Here is a 21,523-nt window from a genome sequence, read left to right on the forward strand (position 1 = left end):
AGTCAGTCAATGAGAGGACACCGTAGACGTCCCTACGACTCCTCTCTAATGGACGCCGTTTAAGAATAGACTCTCTCATTTTACATGTACAGAATATTTATTTTTAAACACCATACTGTTTACTGCTGTGTGTTAGCCTGGCACTTTGTAAACTTAGGCCTATGGGATTCTTTGGATGGCAGAGAATTACCTTCAGGTGAATTCAGATAAGACTGAAGTTCTTATCTCAGCACCTGAAAGTGTTGTTCCTGAGGTGAAGAGAAGCCCTGGGTATTTGTCCTCTGCTGTTAAACCTGCCTTAAGCAATCTAGGGGTCCAAATGGGCCAGGCCCACGCCACCTCCGGAAGTGGATGTGGCCTCGGCTCTCCAGCACATTGATCTAATGTTCACATGTTGGCTGCTCACAGACCCGCGTTACTTAAAACCCTCTGAATCTGATCCAGAATCTGATCCTGATGGAGAGGCGCCTGCAGCAGGACCTTTCTGAACCATTGGTCACAGATTTAGTGTTTCTTGTTGTTTTTATTTGTCAGCATGTCGACGTGTGTCTTGGTACACAGCTACGAACATGTAGCTATGTGGCCACTAGATCTTCAAATCTGCAGACGTGGGGAGTAAAACCGACCTTTGTGTTTCTTAAAGGTGACATATCATGCAAAATAGACTTTTTAATGGTTCTCTACCTGAAATATGTGTCCCTGTCTACAAACCCCCTGAAAATGAAAAGAATCCATTCTGCCCCTGTTCTGATTTCTCCACCTTTCTGTAAACGTGTGTGAAACGAGCCGTTTCAGTTTTCAGTGTTTTTCATACGTCACAACGCCATCCGGTCTGTAACAGGAAGTCAGAGCTCGGAGCTTGTTCAGCCCATAGACTGTATAAAATACAACTCAACCCCTCCTCTGTTTTTCATTCCCTGCACACATGTGTGCTAACAAGGAGCTTAGGAGGGAGGTATGCTCGTTGTAGGCTGTCTTAATAAACACAAAGGTCGGTTTTACTCCCCACGTCTGCAGATTTGAAGATCCAGTGGATGATTTTTATTTATCATGGAAAAGTGCTAGCGCTAGTTAGCATAGCCACATAGCTACATGTTCGTAGCTGTGTACCAAGACACACGTCGACATGCTGACAAATAAAACAACAAGAAACACTAAATCTGTGACCAATGGTTCAGAAAGGTCCTGCTGCAGGCGCCTCTCCGTCAGGATCAGATTCTGGATCAGATTCAGAGGGTTGAAGTAACGCCGGTCTGTGAGCAGCCGTGTATATTCAGCCAACATGTAAACATTAGATCAACGTGCTGGAGAGCCGAGGGCACATCCACTTCCTGAGGGGGCGTGGTCAGAGGGAAAACAGACCGTTCTGAACAGAGCTGAAGAAGAGGGCTTTTCAGGCAGACCAAAATCTGATTTCAAAGTGTTTTTATGAGCAATAAACTTTAAAGACATGTTTTGGGGACCTCTTAGACCAATATATTTTGATGAAAAAAGCGTGATATGTCACCTTTAAGACAGCCTACAACTAGCATGCCTCCCTCCTAAGCTCCTTGTTAGCATTCATGTGTGCAGGGAATGAAAAACGGAGGAGGGGTTGAGTTGTATTTTATACAGTCTATGGGCTGAACAAGCTCCGAGCTCTGACTTCCTGTTACAGACCGGATGGCGTTGTGACGTATGAAAAACACTGAAAACTGAAACGTTTCAGCACACATTTACAGAAAGGTGGAGAAATCAGAACAGGGGCAGAATGGATCTTTTTTTCATTTTCAGGGGGTTTGTAGACAGGGACACATATTTCAGGTAGAAAACCATTAAAAAGTCCATTTTGCGTGATATGTGACCTTTAAGTTGTCTAGCTTTGACACCAAATGAACAATGTATATCCGGCTGAGGATGATGGACAGGAAAGCAAGCTCAATCCTGTTTCCTGTGCAGCTTGATTCGGTGTACATGCATGCTGAAGACTGAACCTGTCTTTTTATTTCTCTTCAAGGAGAGCAGGAACGAACTGTGCAGGTGAAATCGAAAAAAAAAAAACAAGGGCCAAGAGAAACATTTCGCCTCCTGTCGGGCAAAAAAGATGCCACACTGAGTCACTCGTGTTTCTGGCGAAGGTACCAAATGACATCAGAACCCAACACAAGGGGGAACAGGGGCCTCTGACTCACTGTGGGGACAAATCACGCCTTTATTTGCGTCATAAGCAGGAAACAGGTCGCCATAAAGATATTTATTGAGTGCATTGTCTCAGACTTTCAGGGTCTGCAAACACTCCGTCTTCTGTGCATGAATCAGCAGCAGACTTGAGTCTGAATCAGGCCTCTCCTCAACACCGAATCAAAATGTAATCCGCTGATTAAACCTGGTGCACAGGTGTTACTGTAAGTACAGCGGCTCCTGTGAGATAACTTGTATGAACAATGAGCGAGGAAATGAAGTCCAGCAGGGAGAAAATGAGGTCACAGAGAGAGAGGGAGAGAGAGAGCGAGGGGGGGGAGAGTACCTGGCTGAAAATTGTCCCTTTGCCATCACTTCCATTATCATTATTGCTCTGCAGTCATTTACAGACTCATCACTCTCCTATATGTTCCCCCATACCCTCCAACTCCGTGCCCCCGCAGCTTGTCCACTGGACACCAACACACACACTGTAACATGAAGGGCGTTACGTCGCAGCGTCGTAATGTTGGATAATACTTATCGAGCTGTTCTGATGGACCGAAGTAACGGGTCAAGGTGGAGGTGAGGACTGTCAAGTTCACTGCCTTTAAGTACCAGGACACCTTGGAATGTGACGTCAGGTGTACACTCCGGTTGTTTAATGGAGGCGAAAAGGAGAGCAGGGTTCATCAGAGACACATTTTAGAGATTTGTCAGTTTAGCAGGGGGCGTGTCCGGACTTCTTTGACCAAGGTGGCCCAAACTGGACACTGAATTATGAAGTACGAATGTATTCATGAACTCCTTATAACTACTCACTTTCAGGTTTTAAACGGATGTCATCATCACTCTTGATACGGGTGGTTTATCCATGACATCACCAATCTGTTACTGAAGCGCTGTTATGAAGCCGATTGATGGCGGCAGCCATATTGGAAATAATGAACTCAACATAACTTCTGTTGAACTAGTGTGAGGTAAAGAGGCGGGCTTTGAGCCTCCTAGCCAACAGCTATGTGTTCCCGCCTGTCAGTCAAGTCAGCTGTGACTCGTAATCTTAATATCTTCTAAACTGCGGTGTTATGAAAAAAATCACTCCCCGTACAGCGTGTGCCAATAAAGAACTGGGCTATTCAGACTGAACTCATTTCTTGTACCAGGCTGTAAATATGTTTTTTTCTGCTGTAAAGATCGGCTTCTTTCAATAAGTGTGTATGTGGTTTCCGGTACTTCCAGAACCAGCCTCAAGTGGACACTTGAGGAACTGCAGTTTTTAACACTTCAGCATTTGCTTCAATTCTTAGAGCTGGAGGTTGATGCTTGAACTCAACCAGCCCAAATTGTTGGTTTCAATAAGTCCCACCCCAGAATTCTGAATTTTGGGGTGGCCAACATAGACTGTATAAATAATGGACGTAGTATCCGTGACGTCATCCATCTGTTCCTGAGCGCTGTTTTGAAGCCAATCGCTGAGGTAAAGAGGCAGGCTTTGAGCCTCCTAGCCAACAGCAATGTGTTCCTGCCTGTCAGTCAAGTCAGCTGTGACTCGTAATCTTAATATCTTCTAAACTGCGGTGTTATGAAAAAAATCACTCCCTGTACAGCGTGTGCCGATCGAGAAATAAGCTACTCAGACTGAACTCATTTCTTGAACCAGGCTGTAAACATGTTTATTTCTGCTGTAAAGATCATCTCCTTTCAATGGGTGTGTATGTGGTTTCCGGTACTCCCAGAACCAGCCTCAAGTGGACACTCGAGGAACTGCAGTTTTTCACCGTTATGGGGGAATGTAAGATGTATCTTCGATAAGGTGGAAGAGCTAACCCAGCACCAGAGGGAATACTGGCAGAGTAGCATCATGCTAACAGAGCTAACACCGGACACGAACGCCACATTGGAAGGATTTCACCTGCTGTGGGCGGACAGGATACAGGAGAGCAAGACTGAACTAACTGGTGAAGAAGGCCAGCTCAGCTCAGTCCTGGACCCTGTGGAGGTGGTGGCTGACAGGAGAATTATGGCCAAGCTGTCGTCTCTGATGGACATTTCTTTTCTATATATATTCTTGTTGAAATTCTTGTTCTGTACACCTTCTCGTTTGCTGCTGTAACTCCATGAATTTCCCCGTTGTGGGACAAATAAAGGAGTATCTTATCTTATCTTATCTTATTAGGTTGTCGCTTTAACTCAACCAGCCAAAATCGTTGGTTTTAATAAGTCCTGCCCCAGAGTTCAGAATTATGGGGTGGCCAACACAGACTGTATAAATAATGGACGTAGTATCCGTGACGTCACCCATCTGTTCCTGAGCGCTGTTTTGAAGCCAATCGCCGGCGGGAGCCATATTGCAAATGCTGAACTCAACCAAGCTTAGTGTGAGGTAAAGAGGCGGGGTTTGAGCCTCCTAGCCAACAGCTATGTGTTCCCGCCTGTCAATCAAGTCAGTCATGTCCTTATTTGGGCAAAACTTGTAATCTTAATATCTTCTGAACCGTCGTGTTAGAAAAAAATTCACCCCCGTACAGTGTGTGCTAATAGAGAAATTAGCTAAGTAGACTAAAGAAGTTTCTTGAACCAGGCTGTAAACATGTTTATTTCTGATGCAAAGATCGCCTGTTTTTAATTGGTGTGTATGTGGTTTCCAGTGTTTCTGCAGCCAGCCTCTAGCGGATTCTCGGCTTCATATTTTGAGACCGGAGGTTGCCGCTTGGTGGCCAATCAGGTTTCAAGGGGGCCATGCCACCACCCCTTGAAACCCTTCTAGACACACTCCTGAGTTTAGCCAAGCTAGATCATAGACTGTTTAAATAATGGACGTAGTATCCGTGACGTCACCCATCTGTTTCTGAAGAGCTGTTTTGAGGCCAACCGGCGGCGGCAGCCATATTGCTGCTGTGGAGCCAGTGTGACATAAAGAGGCGGAGTTTGAGCCTCCTAGCCAACAGCTACAGTGTTCCCGCAGGCAGCTGTGCCTCTCATTGGAACACTCGTAATCTCACTATGTTCGAAATTGCTGCGTTAGAAAAAATTCACCCCCCCGTACAGTGTGTGCCGATCGAGAAATGAGCTATCCAGACTACACTTGTCTTTTGTACCAGGCTGTAAACGTGTTTATTTCTGCTGTAAAGATCGTCTTTTTCCCATTCATGTGTATGTGTCTTCCGGTACTTCCGGAGCCAGCCTCAAGTGGATCCACGATGAACTGCAGCTTTTAGCACTTCCACATTGGACTCATATTTTTAGACCGGAGGTTGCCGCATGAGCTAGATTCTGGCTGTTCTCATTCGCTATACTCACGATTAGAAATGTAGTAGCACAACATATGAGCAAATTTAGAGGTCTTACCTAAGGGGGAGGGAGATGATGTAATAGATGCAGTAGAGATTGGCTGGGTTATAGACGCCCCGATCCTCTTGCTAACCAAAACACAGCAAAGATTCCCTAAGTTGGCACGGTCGACTTCGGTAAAGCTTCTTGAGTGGATTTAAAGAAGATTTATGGAAAGTCAGTGACTCAGAAAAATATACCCTTGGCCATAAATCTGTAACTAGAAGAACAGGAACCAATGTTTGAGGACATTTTATTTAATTTGGTTTTAAGGTTTGGCCCACCCTCTGTTGTCCAGCTTTCGGTACACTCTGTGATTTGCACCCACAACATTGTTGATAACTTGGAATCAACTATGTGTTGCCAGAAAGGAAACCCTCGTACTGAAGCGTCTACTTCTGCGGTCTTTGAGTCCTGGTTTCAGAGTAGCAGTTCGGATTATAAAGATCTGATTCTTTGTTTGTTGCAACGACTCAACCAGCCTCCGAATCCAAATATGCAAAACGAACTAAGCTATATGTCCCTTTATTTAAAGAAAGGAACACAGTTTGCTGAAAGCCCGGTTCTGTATGTGGTGCTCTCTGCACACCCACACACCCTTGTGAACAGAAATAGAGCCACAGACACAAACACAAACCTACAGACACACAGTGTGAGTGTGTGCAGCACGGTGGTAAAGTTAGGCATCATCACACCCACAGTGTTGACAAGCATCTGTGCTGCTGAAATGTCTTTAAGCCAGATATCTTATCTCTGCTAGCATCGCTGCTCTCTAACTGAGGCTGACCTTGGACTGGTGGAGGAAAAGATGATACCATAATGAGGTTTTCTTCAGAGCGGATCAATACTGTTTACCTTTTTTGGTAACACAACAACTGGTTGCAAGTTACACAACTAAACAAGTCATTGTTTGGAGGTGCGCCCCATGTACGGAGGCTACGGTCACTCCAGACTCTCTGGCTTCTCACAGATCAGCTGTTTTTATGGGGTGCAGCTCTCCTGTGCACGATGCAGACTCCTCTAATAAACAGTGCTGCTGCTTTTTGTTGCCTCAGACTTTAGACAAACTTTACAACAGTTAGCGGTTCGCCTGAGGGCAGAAGCTGCAAAAATCAAATCTCTTTCAGACGACTGAAGAGGCCCTTTGGGAGCTCAGACCTCGCTTTTATTAGCGCTGTGTATTAACTGAACTGTATTGTTATGAACAGGAGTTTGGTTTTGTAATCATGCAGGTGAAAGTGGAGATTAGTTTTTCAGTTGTTGTCTTTGTCCTGGACCTCAATTTGAAAAAGAAATGATGAACCAATTTATCTCCAAGGTTATGGAGAGAGGTCAGAACCAGGGATAAATAGAAATCTGTCATTAAATCAAAAGAATTAAATAAAAGAAGACTTCAATTACTTTTTGTTTTTACATCATACGACCACACAGTCAAAGACACACGTGTATGAATTAAAAATATATGTGTTACTGAGTGATAGTCATCATAGGTCTCATCAATTCAACACCAGAGACAAAATACAAACAGTTTAAATAAAATAAAATAAATGAAAATAAGTCTGTAGTCAAAATACATGAACATATGAATAAAATAAAAATAAGTCTCTAATCATTATAAATAAGATAAAAAGAAAAAAAAAGAAAAAAAGGTATGACGTCAATAAAATAAATTCAAATAAATAAAAATAAAAATAAGTCTGTTATTTATATAAATACAAATATAAATAGAATAACATAAGTCTAATCAATAAAATTTAAATAAAATGAATTAATGAAAATAAAATTAAGTCTTTAGTCAATATAATAAAATAAAGAAAAAAATAAAATAAAAATAAGTCTCTAATCAATATAAATAAGATAAAAAGAAAAAAAAGTCTGTGGTCAATAAAATAAATTCAAATAAATACAAATAAAAATAATTCTGTTGTCAATATAAATACAAATATATAAATAGAATAACATAAGTCCAATCAATATAAATAAAATAAAATGAATTAACTAAAATAAAATTAAGTCTTTAGTCAATATAAATACAAATACAAATAAAATAAGTCTAATCAATAAAATTTAAATAAAAGGAATTAATGAAAATAAAATTAAGTCTTTAGGCAATATAACAAAATAAAGAAAAAAATAAAATAAAAATAAGTCTCTAATCAATATAAATAAGATAAAAAGAAAAAAAAGAAAAAAAGGTGTGTGGTCAATAAAATAAATTCAAATAAATAAAAATAAAAATAAGTCTCTAATCAATATAAATACAAATATGTAAATAGAATAAAATAAGTCTAATCAATAAAATGAAAATAAAATTAATTAATGAAAATAAAATTAATTCTTTAGTCAATATAAATAAAAAATAAAAATAAAATAAGTCTAATCAATAAAATTTAAATAAAATGAATTAATGAAAATAAAATTAAGTCTTTAGTCAATATAATAAAATAAAGAAAAAAATAAAATAAAAATAAGTCTGGTGTCAATATAAATAAAAATATGAATAAAATAAAATTAAGTAAATAAAAAAAGATAATAATAATAAGTCTGTTGTCAAACTATAAAATGATCAAAAATATCTGCATATGGGGCGCTGGTGACCTAGTGGTCTAAGCGCCCCACATACAGAGGTATATAGTCCTCGTCGCAGGGGTCACCAGTTCGATTCCAGGCCGGTCAACAGTTTCCTGCATTTCTTCCCCCGCTCTCTACTCCCCACATATCCTGTCACTCTTCAGCTGTCCTATCCAATAAAGGCAAAAAGTTTGAATAAATTCAACTCTGATGTTTTACAAAGAGCCGAAAAGACAAACGAAAAACACAACTTGTACACAAAGCTTCAGCCACATGACATCTCGCATGTTTGCAAACATATCAAGAGGAAAGTCACACACAACAGGGACAGTGCAATATTCATACTGGCAGGAGACAGAGGGGACATATGGGACGATCAGCCGGCCGGCACACAGAGAGACAGAGAGACAGAGAGACAGAGAGAGAGAGAGAGAGAATGAGGGAGCGAGGTGAACGGAAAAACTGGAGGAGGATTAAAGAGACAGGAAAGAATGACGTGGGAGAACAGGAGAGGTACGAGATGAGTGTTTTTATAATTAAAAGACATGGATGGATGACAGGAGGGAGAAGGGATGACAAACTGGACCAGGTAATTACGTTGCTGGTTTCAACGTAGACATGAGTGTGGAAAATCTGGATCACTAGTTCTTCTGCTGAGCAGGTTTCAACAGTTTGAGGGCAAACATCCCAAATTTAAAGAAATAAGCAAACATCCTTCAAGATGTATTCATCTCTAAGAGCCATAGACTGTATATTGGTGTGTATGTGGTTTCCAGTACTTCCAGAGCCAGCCTCAAGTGGACACTCAAGGAACTGCAGCTTGTAACACCTCCACATTGGCTTTAATTCTTGCGAGTTAGACGGAGTCCTGAGGAAATGCTACATTCAAATTCATGCTAGTTTTCCGTGACCCCTAGCTTTAAGGTTGAAATCTCAGACGTAGTTTCTGTGACGTCACCTATCTGTTTCTGAAGCTCTGTTTCGAAGCCGGTCGTCGGTGGATGCCATATTGGAAATGTTGAACTCAACCTAACTTCGTCCGAGCGACCTTTAGCCATTTCGCTAACAGCTACAGGGTGCCCGCTTGTCAATCAAGTCAGCCACGCCCTTATTTGGGCAAAACTTGCAAGTTCAATATCGTGTTATAAAATAAAATGTGTGCCCATAGAGAAATAAGCTCTTCAGACTTAAACTGTTTTTTGAACCAGGCTGTAAACATGTTTATTTCCACTGTAAAGATCATCTCTTTTGAATGGGTGTGTATGTGGTTTCTGGTGCTACTGGAGCTAGCTTCAAGTGGACAATCAAGGAACTGCAGCTTTTAACACTTCTGCATTGGCTTCAATTCTTGTGGCCCTAAGTTTTCTGCTTGATCTCAACTAGCCCAAATAGTTGGTTTTAATAAGTCCTGCCCCAGAATTCTGAATTTTGGGGTGGCCAATCAGGTTTCAAGGGGGCCATGTCTTCCCTTGAAACCCTTCTAGACACTCCTGAGTTTAGCCAAGTTTGATTCGGGCTGTTCTCATTGGCTATACTAACGATTAGAAATGTAGTTGTATAACGTGAGCAAATTTAAAGGTCTTACCTAAGGGGGAGTTTCTTGAACCAGGTTGTAAACATGTTTATTTCTGCTTTAAAGATCATCTCTATTGAATTGGTGTGTATGTGGTTTCCTGTGTTTCTGCAGCCAGCCTCAAGTGGACGCTTGAGGAACTGCAGTTTTTAAGCACTTTTGCATGGGGTGCGTATTTTAAGACCGGAGGCTGCCGCTTGGGTGCAAGAACTTCCCAAAAAAAGTCTTTCCTCTCATTCTTAATTGGTCCTCACAAAGACAGGAATACAAGGCGACTCTCACTCACACACACATGGAGAGAAAACACGCTAAACACACGCTAACTTCCTGCAGCACGAGCTCACACCGCGACCCTGCACTCAGTTTAAATATGAATATACACAAACACACCAGGGATATGACTATAATCAGTAATATAGGCCATGCATACTAACCGTGTGTGTGTGTGTGTGTGTGTGCTATTATGCAGCATGTGTTTCATGTGTGTGTTTATGTGTGTGCAGCATGAGGCAGGAGCAGAGCGTGTGTTTATAGGCTGTGCTGAGTGATTGATCATAGGGAGCGGGGAAAAGCAGGTTACTGCAGCACTCTCTCTCTCTCTCTTTCTCACACACACACACACACACACACGATTCCTTCTCTGAGCATGCTCTTTTCTATGTTTGCTCTTCCTTCTTCCCCTCCCTCTTTCTTCTATCTCCATCTTCCCTCCTCCAAACCTCCCTTTCTCCATCTCTCTCTCTCTCTCCTTCTCACATATTTCACTCCCCCTCCCCAACCCATCACTCTTCCCTCCATCCTGTGGTCTTCCTTCTTCTCCATCCCTCTCACACCTTCTTTAACAACCAAACCAATCTTGAATTCCCTCTCTCCCTCTCTCTCTCTCTCTCTTTCTGTCCTGTTATCCAGAGCTCAGGGGAACAGAGAGACATCGTCACGTGTCCTCCTCTTCTTCCACCTCCTCCTTTTTCCTCCCTCTGCTCTCTAGCTGCAGTAGTACAGCTCCACTCTGCTGCTGCTGCTCGCTCACAGGGCTCCCTCTGCCAATTTATCTAAGTATACACACCACATCCATCCATCCATCCATCCATCCATCCATGCAACCATCAATCCATCCCTCTGTCTGTCTAATTTGTTGATCGTTCTGTTTGTTGGAGACGTTTTTTGCATCCTTAGTTTTCCTGCAAGACTCTCGCGGAGTGACTCATCCGTCAGTCTGTCTCTTAACTCTGCTTGAACTTTGATTTTCTGTATTTCAACACTCTCTTACACTCTGCAACAGAGCTCCACCATCACTACGCTTCTTGTACTCACACATTGCAATCCCAAAATGTTGTAATAGTGGTGTCCAGGTGTGTGATTATCACATATACACACAAACGGCTGCTACTCTACACATCGCCATCTTCTCCCCTCCATCTCGCCTCTGTTACTACCTCTAAGGGAGCGTCAGAGGAGCCCTACTATCGAGCGTCCGTGCCTTCAAGAGTAACAGCAGCATAAATATCCTGCCTTGAAATAGCAGTATATAAACGCTTGATGCTAGCTGCTCCTGTAGGAGCCGTATTCTAGTTTATTTTTTATTTGCATCATTTGTTCATTTTCTGCATTTTTATTTTGCCTTCTAACTTTGTCTGCGCCCTCCACAGGTGGTGAGGGCGCTAGTATTTAAGTTGGTGCAAATGTCACAGAGGGCAGGGGATGGATCACGGCGCGTACTGCCACCAAGTTTAACTTGAACCACAAAAGGACTGTTTTCATTTTATTTATTGTTCTCTTTTGCAATAAAAAACCTCAACGAAATCTGAGCCATCTCTCGCTGGATTTTTTTGATTTGTTACTGAAAGCCTGCACGTGTGATGCGGATGCACGTACCCCATGTGGTGAAGACAACAAGCCATGAAGGCAGGAGAAAAGGTTACAGGACAAACCTGGATTTCAAAGTTTTCGCCACTTCAGCTCCTTTGGGTGAAAATTCTTTAAAAGAGGCAACGATAAGTGCACCAAAGTTGTGAACAAAATCACTTACTGATTAATTTATTTGTGATTAATTAATTGACAGTTAGTTGTGTACGTTGTGGATGTTTTTCATGCTATAAGTGGGCAAAGCTTTTGTTTTCTGGAGCCGTATCTAAACGATCTTTGCTGTGAGTTGTGCATGCAAAACAGCAACCGGTAAGCAACTGCTGAAAAGGAAGCAAAATGTTAGCGGTAGGGCTGTCTTGAGAGCGTTTTGTACCTCATTGAAGAGGCAAAAACTTTAAAGGTTTGTCCTGTAACCCATTCCAAGTCCTGTTGTTTTTACCACAGGGAGTAGGGGGCATCTACACCACACATGCTGGCTTTCATTTAAACAAAATAATCCAGTGAGCGACGGTTCCAAGTTCCTTGAAGTTTTTATTGCAAGAAATAGATAAAATGAAAACAATCTGTTCTGGCTCAGGTTATTTTAAACTTAATTGGAATTGGCGCACTGACAAACTGGGATCCTATCTCACCTTCTTCCCTCCAAGCCCCCTCATCACTTACTTTAACTCTTCCTGTCCCGTTAAAGTTACTAACCATAGACCTTTCTGGAGTCCCTGAGCTCCCTTGTCTCGTAGGTTCCTCTGAGCTGCCGTAGACGTCCTGCTGTGGACGTTCGATACTCCAGCGGCAACAGCTACTACTACTCATCTCATCACTATCACCGCTCCCTCTCTTATTCTCTTCTATCCCTCTATCCCTCTCTCCAACACGGTCTCAGCAGATGTGTGTCTAACATGAGTCTGGTCCTGCTGGAGGTTTCTGCCTGTTAAAAGCAAGTTTTTCCTCACCACTGTAACTAGCTAACTAGCTAAATGTAGCTCTAGCAAAAGTTCAGACAGGAAGACTATAAAAGCAATCACAGCAGTCGTTCAACTCTCCTCTCCCTCATTCAATAGCTCACCCGCTTCCAGCTGCACGCTCCGGAGCTGTCATTGGTTAATCAGCGGCGGCTGTCATCCAATAGCTCAGTGGCGCTGTCCTTTTTAACCCTCCTGTTATTTTCGTTTCTCAGGAACAGCAATAATGTTCCTGGGTCAATTTGACCCGGGACATATTTAAATGTTTTTATGAAAATTCATGTTAAACCTTTTTTTTATTGTACACTGGAAAGACCTAAATATAAATAAAGTAGTTTTCCATTACTTAGATTTTTGTTTATTTTATTTTACATTTTGAATTTGTTCATTTTAGTTACAATTTTTTTTTTCTTTTTTAGCTTCAAAATGGGTCAATTTGACCCGTAACATAACAGGAGGGTTAAATGCGTCTCTCTCTCCAGCTAGTTCCTTCTTGCATTGATGGTGCGCACCCCTCCACCTCCCCATCTCCACCTGGTCACCGCAAAGTCTTCAATTCCCAGGATTCATCAACCGCCACCACCAGAGTCTGGACTCTAGGGGGGTTTCTTACACTCACACATCCTACACTCACAAAACGATCCCCATAGAGTCCTTTGGCCAAAGATTTCTGTCAAGTTTCATTATTCATTAAGTTGTAATAAATAACATTTAATCTTCAAACTGTGTCTCTCCTGATTTAAATACGGTGATGGTGCAATGCTCATGGTGGATTAAGGTGGAATAAGACTGAGTCTTGGTCTGTCTTGGTGTTGGGTCTCTGTTCATAATTTGACATAGAGTGGTCTAGACCTCCTATGTTTGTAAAAGCATCTTGAGATAACGTTTGTTGGTATTTGGCGCTATACAAATAAAGATTGATTTTGAGGGGTTCTGCAGAAAGTTTTATAAATGTTGATGAATCATAACTCAAGAAGAGAGGGAGAGAAGAAGAGTTTGGAGATGATTGTTAAATATAATCTGCATTTTATGAGGACAGTACCTGCTAATCACCAGATTGGAAGCTGTGATCATCACAGACTGACCGACACGTCTCTCTCCCGAGTATCTACCTTCTAAATTTGTGAATACATCAAATGAATCTTTTGCAACTGTGACACATCCGATCACACTTTTATGATTCAGTGCAGGAGCGTCTAACTGCAGACCTCGCTCCTGCAGGGTGTCCATTACCCTTGACACTCTCTCACCATTGTTCTGCTGTTTCACACGTCCGTATCCCCAAAGAGCGCAGCTTTAGAAAAGGACTGAGGCTACACTTCTTCCCTCTATGACACCGTGACAGCAGGAATACTTCACTAAGATGGACGAGGAGAGGAGGGAAAGGGACCGGAGTGGACGAAGAGCACGTGACCTTCCTCACGGGCTTTCAACCTTTCGTTAGAAAAGAACATTTCTGGTTTGTTTGTTGTGTTTGTGCCGCAGCGGACGAGTTCTTTCTTATTCCAGATTTGACAGGAAGTGCAAATCACTGTGATGTAAACTTACACTGAATGGAGAGAGAGAGAGAGAGAGAGAGAGAGAGAGAGAGAGAGAGAGAGAGAGAGAGAGAGAGGGATGCACCACTCTCTCTGCTATCACCATAACAACAAACTGGCTCCCCCGTCTCTCGCAGAAGTGACATTTCACTTTGCCCTGGTTGCTGCTCCCTGCAGTGCTGCTCTGATCCAGCCCGTGTGTGTGTGTGTGTGTGTGTGTGTGTGTGTGTGTGTGTGTGTGTGTGTGTGTGTGTGTGTGTGTGTGTGTGTGTGTTGTCCTCATTAAAGTGGGATAGAGACTGAGGAGGAGTGGGTCTGATCATACACATACACCTTGTAAAACCAGACCTCTGCTGTGTGTCTGCTGCGTCCGTGTGTGTGTGTGTGTGTGTGTGTGTGTGTTCAGGAGAGAGAGGGAGTCAAGCTTACCATAACATGTATACACACACGCACACATGCACACACACACACACACACACACACACAGAATGAATATTAACTGTATATCTGTGTGATATTCAGATCAGCGTGTATTCCCTCCTGACAAACACTAGATCTTGTTACCATCCCCCCTCGCTCACTATGCAGCCATATTTAGATCTCACACACACACACACCACCACTCTTACCTCCTGCTGATACACACACACGAATTCAGAAGCAAAATTATCCTATTTCTAAAAAGCTCTGGGTGAAGAAGAACTCTTAAGGACCAAGAAAGCTGGCTCTGTTAAAGATCAATCTGAGTCCCTTCAGGTGGTCCTGGATCTGTAGATGATTGTTACCTGGTGGGGCCACCATAGTCAAGAATATCTGGACACTCCTGCCCATGTGGGTGCACAGGTTGTGGTCTACACCATTTACTGGTTGGTAACACCCTGCTCCCTTTTGCAAACGTTTTAGATGTTAAATTTAGAAGATGGGTTTCTCAAATAGGCGTTAAAAAACGTTCACTTAAGAACGTCTCTTAAATGTCTGACGGCCAAATTCCACCAGATCCGTGTCCGGTTTCTATTCTAGTCAATGTGTTAACTTCCACTGGATCCGCTCCATGATCCATGAGGTCAGAGTCCTCCAAATCAGATACACAAGACTTCTACAGTCATGGCCAAAACTTTTGAGAATGATACAACTATTAATTTTCACAAAGTCTGCTGTTTCAGTTTTTATAATGGCAATTTGCATATACTCCAGAATGTTATGAGGAGTGATCAGCTCAACTGCAATTCATTGCAAAGTCCCTCTTTGCCTTGAAAATGAACTTTATCACCAAAAACACATTTCCACTGCATTTCAGCCCTGCCACAAAAGGACCAGCTAACATCATTTCAATGACACACAGGTGTCACACACATTAACACAGGTGTGGGTGTTGATGAGGACAAGGCTGGCGATCAATCTGTCAATCTGTGAAGCATCCTGAGACCATTCATGTGTGGGGTTGCTTTTTGGTCAAGGGAGTGGGCTCTCTCACAATCTTGCCTAAAAACACAGCCATGAATAAAGAATGGTACCAGAACGTCCTCCGAGAGCAACTTCTCCCAACCATCCAAGGGCAGTTTGGTGATGAAGAATGCCTTTTCCAGCATGATGGAGCACCTTGCCATAAAGCAAAAGTCATAACAAAATGGCTCGGGGAACAAAACATTAAGATTTTGGGCCCTTGGCCAGGAAACTCCCCAGATCTTAATCCCATTGAGAACTTGTGGTCAATCCTCAAGAGGCGGGTGGACAATCAAAAACCCACAAATTCTGACAAACTCCAAGCATTGATTATGCAAGAATGGACTGCCATCAGTCAGGATTTGGTCCAGAAGTTGATTGACAGCATGCCAGGGAGAATTGCTGAGGTCTTGAAAAAGAAGGGTGAACACTGCAAATATTGACTAATTGCATGAATTCTGTGTAATTCTCAATAAAAGCTTTTGATACTTATGAAATGCTTCTAATTGTATTTCATTATATCATAGAAACATCTGACAAAAACACCTAAAAACCCTGAAGCAGCAGACTTTGTGAAAATGTAATATTTGTGTCATTCTCAAAACTTTTGGCCACGACTGTAGATTTGCCGGATGCCGGAGCACGACGCATCAATCTCAACAGAGCAGATGGAGCGGGGACAGGACGTTTTTGTGATGAAACTTGACCTACAGTACAAGCCTCCTGTGGAACTATAAGAGTAAGTGACTGCACATAGGCCGTCTCCTTTCTACTTCTGCTGTGGGGAATGATTAAACCTGCACCATTTACCATGTCCCTCAATCTCTTATGTTTCATTCACAGCCCATGAGGTGCAGAATTCATGTTTTTTTTAATGGAATCAAAATAGATTAAAATGTGTTGAAATTATGTTGTTACATAGAAAAAGTCATTGGGTTTTAAGCTGTATTTTAGCTAGTTAAGAAACTGTTGAAATTAAGTCTTACGGCCAAGTCTGGATCTGATAGGTTTCTATTCTAGTCAATGTGTTAACTTCCACTGGATCCGCTCTGTTGTAGTCCAGCTGGGGCTCTGATCTGGAAAGTCGGAGCCCTCCGGATCAGATATGCAAGACTTCTATTTTTGACGGATGCTGGAGCATCAATCTCAACAGAGCAGATGGAGCGGGGACAGGAAGTCAGGTTTCACCAAAATAAAATGAAAACATCCGGTTAATTTTCAGAATAAAACAATCTGTGTTATCACCAGATCGTATTTCACTTAACTACAAGAACAAACCAAAGTCATGATGAGCGGAGCCAGGCCTGGAGTCAACAGGTCAGAGGTTTTCAGAGAACCAGAAAGACAACATGGATGAGGAGAGGAGGAGGAGAATCCTTGATTCAGTAATTAAAGAGGGAAAACCTCGGTCACATGACTCCAGCTGTCCGGCGGTCCTGCTCTGTGTTAAGTTCTGAAAACACAACCAGTGGGTGTTGATGAAAGAGAGAGCACAGAGCCGGACTGGACACGGATCTGGTGGAAGTCTGATGTAAAAGATCGGCGTCGCTTTTGAACATTTGAGTCGTTTAAACTAAGAAACATGATCAAGGGGACCCCCTTAAAGCTCACACACTTCCAAATGATGTTGTGTCAGTTTTTGCTTCCCACATGAACACTGATGCTTTCACTCAAGGGGCTTAAATACACCAAAATAATCTGAGAACAGTTTCCTTTTGCACAAACATGAAGTCAAAAGTGTCTGCAGAAACCGGGAATCCTGCTCAATCATGTCAAAGTTTGAGCAGAAACTTAATTGAGAACCTTTTGCTGGGTTTGCATTTCAAGGAAAGTGCAAACATAGAAGAAGAAAAATAAAGCCCCAACCTGAAAAGCACCAACTAGCCATGCTAACCATCCTTCACATTTCAGCAGCCAGGATGAGGTGCACATTAGGCACCATGTGGACAACAACAGAGAACAACAAATACAGTGTTTAACTGAATAATCTGTAAATGAGGAAAAGAAACTGATAAAGGAAGAGTAACACAGCAGAGCAAGAACAAAAAGAAGGAGTCGTGAAAAGCGTTTCTCTGGACTCACCCGGTGAGCACGACCACAAAGTCCATGACGTTCCAGCCGTTCCTTAGGTAGGAGCCCTTATGTAACGCAAAACCCAGAGCCAGGATCTTTATCCCGGACTCGAAGCAGAAGATGGCTATGAAGTAGGGCTCCGTGTCCTCCTGCAGGAGGGAGGGAAGAGGGGAGAGGAGGAGATCAGAGGATTCAAAATGAGGAAAAGGTGAGGAGAGAGGAGGAGTGGAAAGTGGGATTGAATATTAAGATTCCTCCAAAGATTGCATTTATATTGTTTGTGCATGTTTGTAAATCGTGTGTGTGTGTGTGCATAATGTTTGTGTGTGTCTGTGTTACCAGTCGTTCAGACAGAGGCGTCTTATCTCCATCAGGAAGATGCTGCTCCAAAGCCAGGACGATGCAGTTTGCAATGATGGTTGAGAGGATCATCCATTCAAACGGAGTGCAGCTGGAGTTAAGGCCAACATTGGAAATACAAGGATTGCACAAATACACACACAACTCAAACACACTCACTTTGCACGCATTCAGGACCAACACGGAGCAGATCAGAGTCCTAAGATTCATGCATACGTTTTTTCTGCTTTCTCTCTCTGCAGACATTTTAATGCTTTTTGATTTCCAAGCATGCTTCAACATCCAACATGAGCCAAATGTCCAGGAGGTAGAAAAAGTGACTCTGGCAACTTCAAAAAAACACATGAATGTGCCTCCAAGCTCCATTTCCAGAACGCAGCAGCAAAAGATCGACTACACTCACTTTTTTTTGCTTCTAGATTAAAAACTAACTAGTTTAATATTCATTTTGCTGCATTAAATTGCACAATGAACCCCCACACTTGATCCCAACCTCCAAATTTGGATCTTATAAGAGGACATCATCTCTGTCAGAGAGAGGTAGCGAGGGGAGAGATAATGTGCATGAAGCAGAAAGATGCCCAGGCTGAAAATAAAGATGTTTTCTGGTTTTACATCAACTGAAATTGAGAATAAGGATATAAATTGATGTATAAAAAGATAATTTTGATGATGATTTGTTGTCCTGATCCTCCCCAGTGTCTTTAAACCGACAGTTCCTCCTACCTTCTCTCCTTTTTGAAATGATATGCGTCTTTTCAACCTTCTTTTTTTCTCTTGTATTTTAAAAAGACTATAGGGCAACAACAGGTTCCCCTCAGTGATAAATACACACAGATTAGTAGGAAGAAGACCCTGAACATCACACCTGACCCGTCCCATCCTTTGCACTACCATGTTGAAATGCTCCCCATCATGTCGGCGTTTTAGACCGCCACGAGCCACAAAGAATGTTTACAAGAACTCTTTTCTTCCAAGAGCAATTCAATTATTAAATTCTTAGATTGCAAAATCAAATCTAACCTTTTTATTTTAAAAGGCTCTTAAAATGACAAACTACAGCATCTGTCCATCCCCCCGGTCCAGGGTTTACAGGGACTTTCCTTATTTTTATGACCTCAATTGTATGATGTATGTATGTATGTATGTATGTATGTATGTATGTATGTATGTATGTATATATGTATGTATGTATTTATGAATGTATATATGTATGAATGTATGTATGTATGTATGTATGTATGTATGTATGTATATATGTATGAATGTATATATGTATGTATGTATGTATGTATGTATGAATGTATATATGTATGAATGCATGTATGTATGAATATATGTATGTATGTATGTATGTATGCATGTATGAATGTATGTATGTATATATGTATGAATGTATGTATGTATGTATGTATGTATGTATGGATGAATGTATATATATATATGAATGTATGTATGTATGAATGTATGTATGTATGTATCAATGTATATATGTATGAATGTATGAATGTATGTATGTATATATGTATATATGTATGAGTGTATATATGTATGTATGAATGTATTTATGTATGTATGTATATATGTATGAGTGTATCTATGTATGAATGTATGTATGAATGTATGAATGTATGTATGTATGAATGTATATATGTATGAATGTATGTATGAATGTATGAAAGTATGTATGTATGTATGTATGAATGTATGTATGAATGTATATATGTATGAATGTATGTATGTATGTTTGTATGTATGTATGTATGAGTGTATATATGTATGAATGTATGCATGAATGCATGAATGTATGTATGTATGAATGTATATATGTATGAATGTATGTATGAATGTATGAAAGTATGTATGTATGAATGTATGTATGAATGTATATATGTATGAATGTATGTATGTATGTATGTATGTATGCATGAATGGATGAATGTATGTATGTATGAATGTATATATGTATGAATGTATGAATGTATGTACATGTGTCTATGTGCATGCGTATATGTATGTACATATATATATGTTTTATATGTTTTATAATCCATATTTTATATCGCCTCCTAAAGGAATTCTGCTAGCCATCAACGTATAGGAAGAACCCCAAGAGTTCTCTGTGGACAAATAAAGTTCTAAACTAAACTAAACTTTGCTAAAGCAACGTAAACACACATACAGTATATCATTATATTAAATATACATATTAAACATAGCCTGTGCACAAGCCTGGGTTTCATCTGAAAGTCACTGGATTAAAAAACTGTGTTGATTTTCTTGTTTGAAGCCCTTTTGTATTTCTGGGTTTCCTTCAGGGAACAAAGTGACTCATCTGTTTGTTTTAAGGATCTTTGTAAAAGCTCTGAACTCCACTTCAACTTTCCTGTGGTTAACATCTCTTTATTAGCATGTTACTGATGTATGTATTTATTAAAACATGAAGGCTCTTTGTTTTCATGTTTGTTTACACTCTCAAAAACAACCCAAAAGATAAACAAGAGGAAAGATCGGGCGACTATATCAGCGCACTTCATCACACATCTTTAGATTCTGCACACCTGCAGCCTGGAACAAGCACAGCAATGATTTACATTTACATGCATTTAAAATGTTACAGTTTATAGGTTAAATCAAGATTCCTGCGCACACACACACACACACACACACACACACACACACACACACACACACACATGCACACACACTGGCTGACTCAAAAGAGGTCGCCTGGTGGAGCAGCCAGCTTTTCACATGCAGCGCTTCATCCAGTCAAGTGCGTTTTGTATGTGATGTGTGTGTGTGTGTGTGTGTGTGTGTGTGTGTGTGTCCATGCCTGAGTAATGGCCGCTGGAGGGGCTAAGATGACTGGATACATCCAGACAGATCAAGCCTGTGCCTAATTGGCCAGTCATTATCCTGTTAGTCTGTATGTGTGTGTGTTGGTCCGTGTGTGTGTGTGTGTGTGTGTGTGTGTGTGTCCGGCTACGTGTCTGTTGTCGTGTTTACCAGTAGAACGTTGACATTGACACTATGGCCAGAGGACGGCCTCTCTTTCTCTCTCTCTCTCTCTCTGTGTCTATGTGTGTATGTGTGTGTGTGTGTGTGTGTCTGTGTGTGTGTGTGTGTGTGTGTGTGTGCAGGAGGAGAGGCTGCTGGTTGATGTGAGAGGATCAGACAGGTCGGTGTGAGGAGCGCACACTAACAAGACAAAGCTGAAGTAGACTGCACATGCCGGCTGACAGATACAACACACACACACAAAACACACACACACACACACACACGCCTGCTTCTGGAAGCAGCAGCGGTGAAGAGAACATGTGTGTGTGTCATTTTTCAGCAAAGTTTGGCTTGTCTTTAAGACTGAATGTTCGCCCTTTGCGCCCCAAAGTGTTACATCTTCTCTCCCCGTTCCTCCTCCACTCTTCTTCTGCTGCATTCATCAACAGAGCTGTCCATCACGCTGTCACATCCCCTCTTTTTAAAGTGAAATAACTAATTAAAAGTTGTCTGAAAAGTGAGCTCTCAAACAGAAATCAGCCTGATCAGCATGACGCTTCACACCTCGCTCGGTTCTGGACTTGAACATCATTTAGTTGTCAAGTTTTTAATGCACGCATCAGACCCGAGCTCGGTTTCACAAAAGG

General features: G+C 41.6%; 1 protein-coding gene across 1 annotated transcript in view; it reads right to left on the reverse strand.

Moving 5' to 3' along the window:
* cacna1ab (calcium channel, voltage-dependent, P/Q type, alpha 1A subunit, b) overlaps positions 1-17,953 on the reverse strand; it is a 148,201-nt gene extending 130,248 nt beyond the window's left edge. The window contains exons 1-2 of the mRNA XM_034688888.1: positions 17,853-17,953; positions 17,523-17,662 (exon numbers count right to left, since the gene is read on the reverse strand). Coding sequence (XP_034544779.1) covers positions 17,523-17,662; positions 17,853-17,945 — 233 coding nt within the window. The 5' untranslated portion in view covers positions 17,946-17,953. The remainder of the gene's footprint in view (positions 1-17,522; positions 17,663-17,852) is intronic.
* Positions 17,954-21,523: the final 3,570 nt, after the last annotated feature.

The sequence above is a fragment of the Notolabrus celidotus genome, chromosome 7 (assembly GCF_009762535.1).
Source record: "Notolabrus celidotus isolate fNotCel1 chromosome 7, fNotCel1.pri, whole genome shotgun sequence".
Classification (NCBI taxonomy): domain Eukaryota; kingdom Metazoa; phylum Chordata; class Actinopteri; order Labriformes; family Labridae; genus Notolabrus; species Notolabrus celidotus.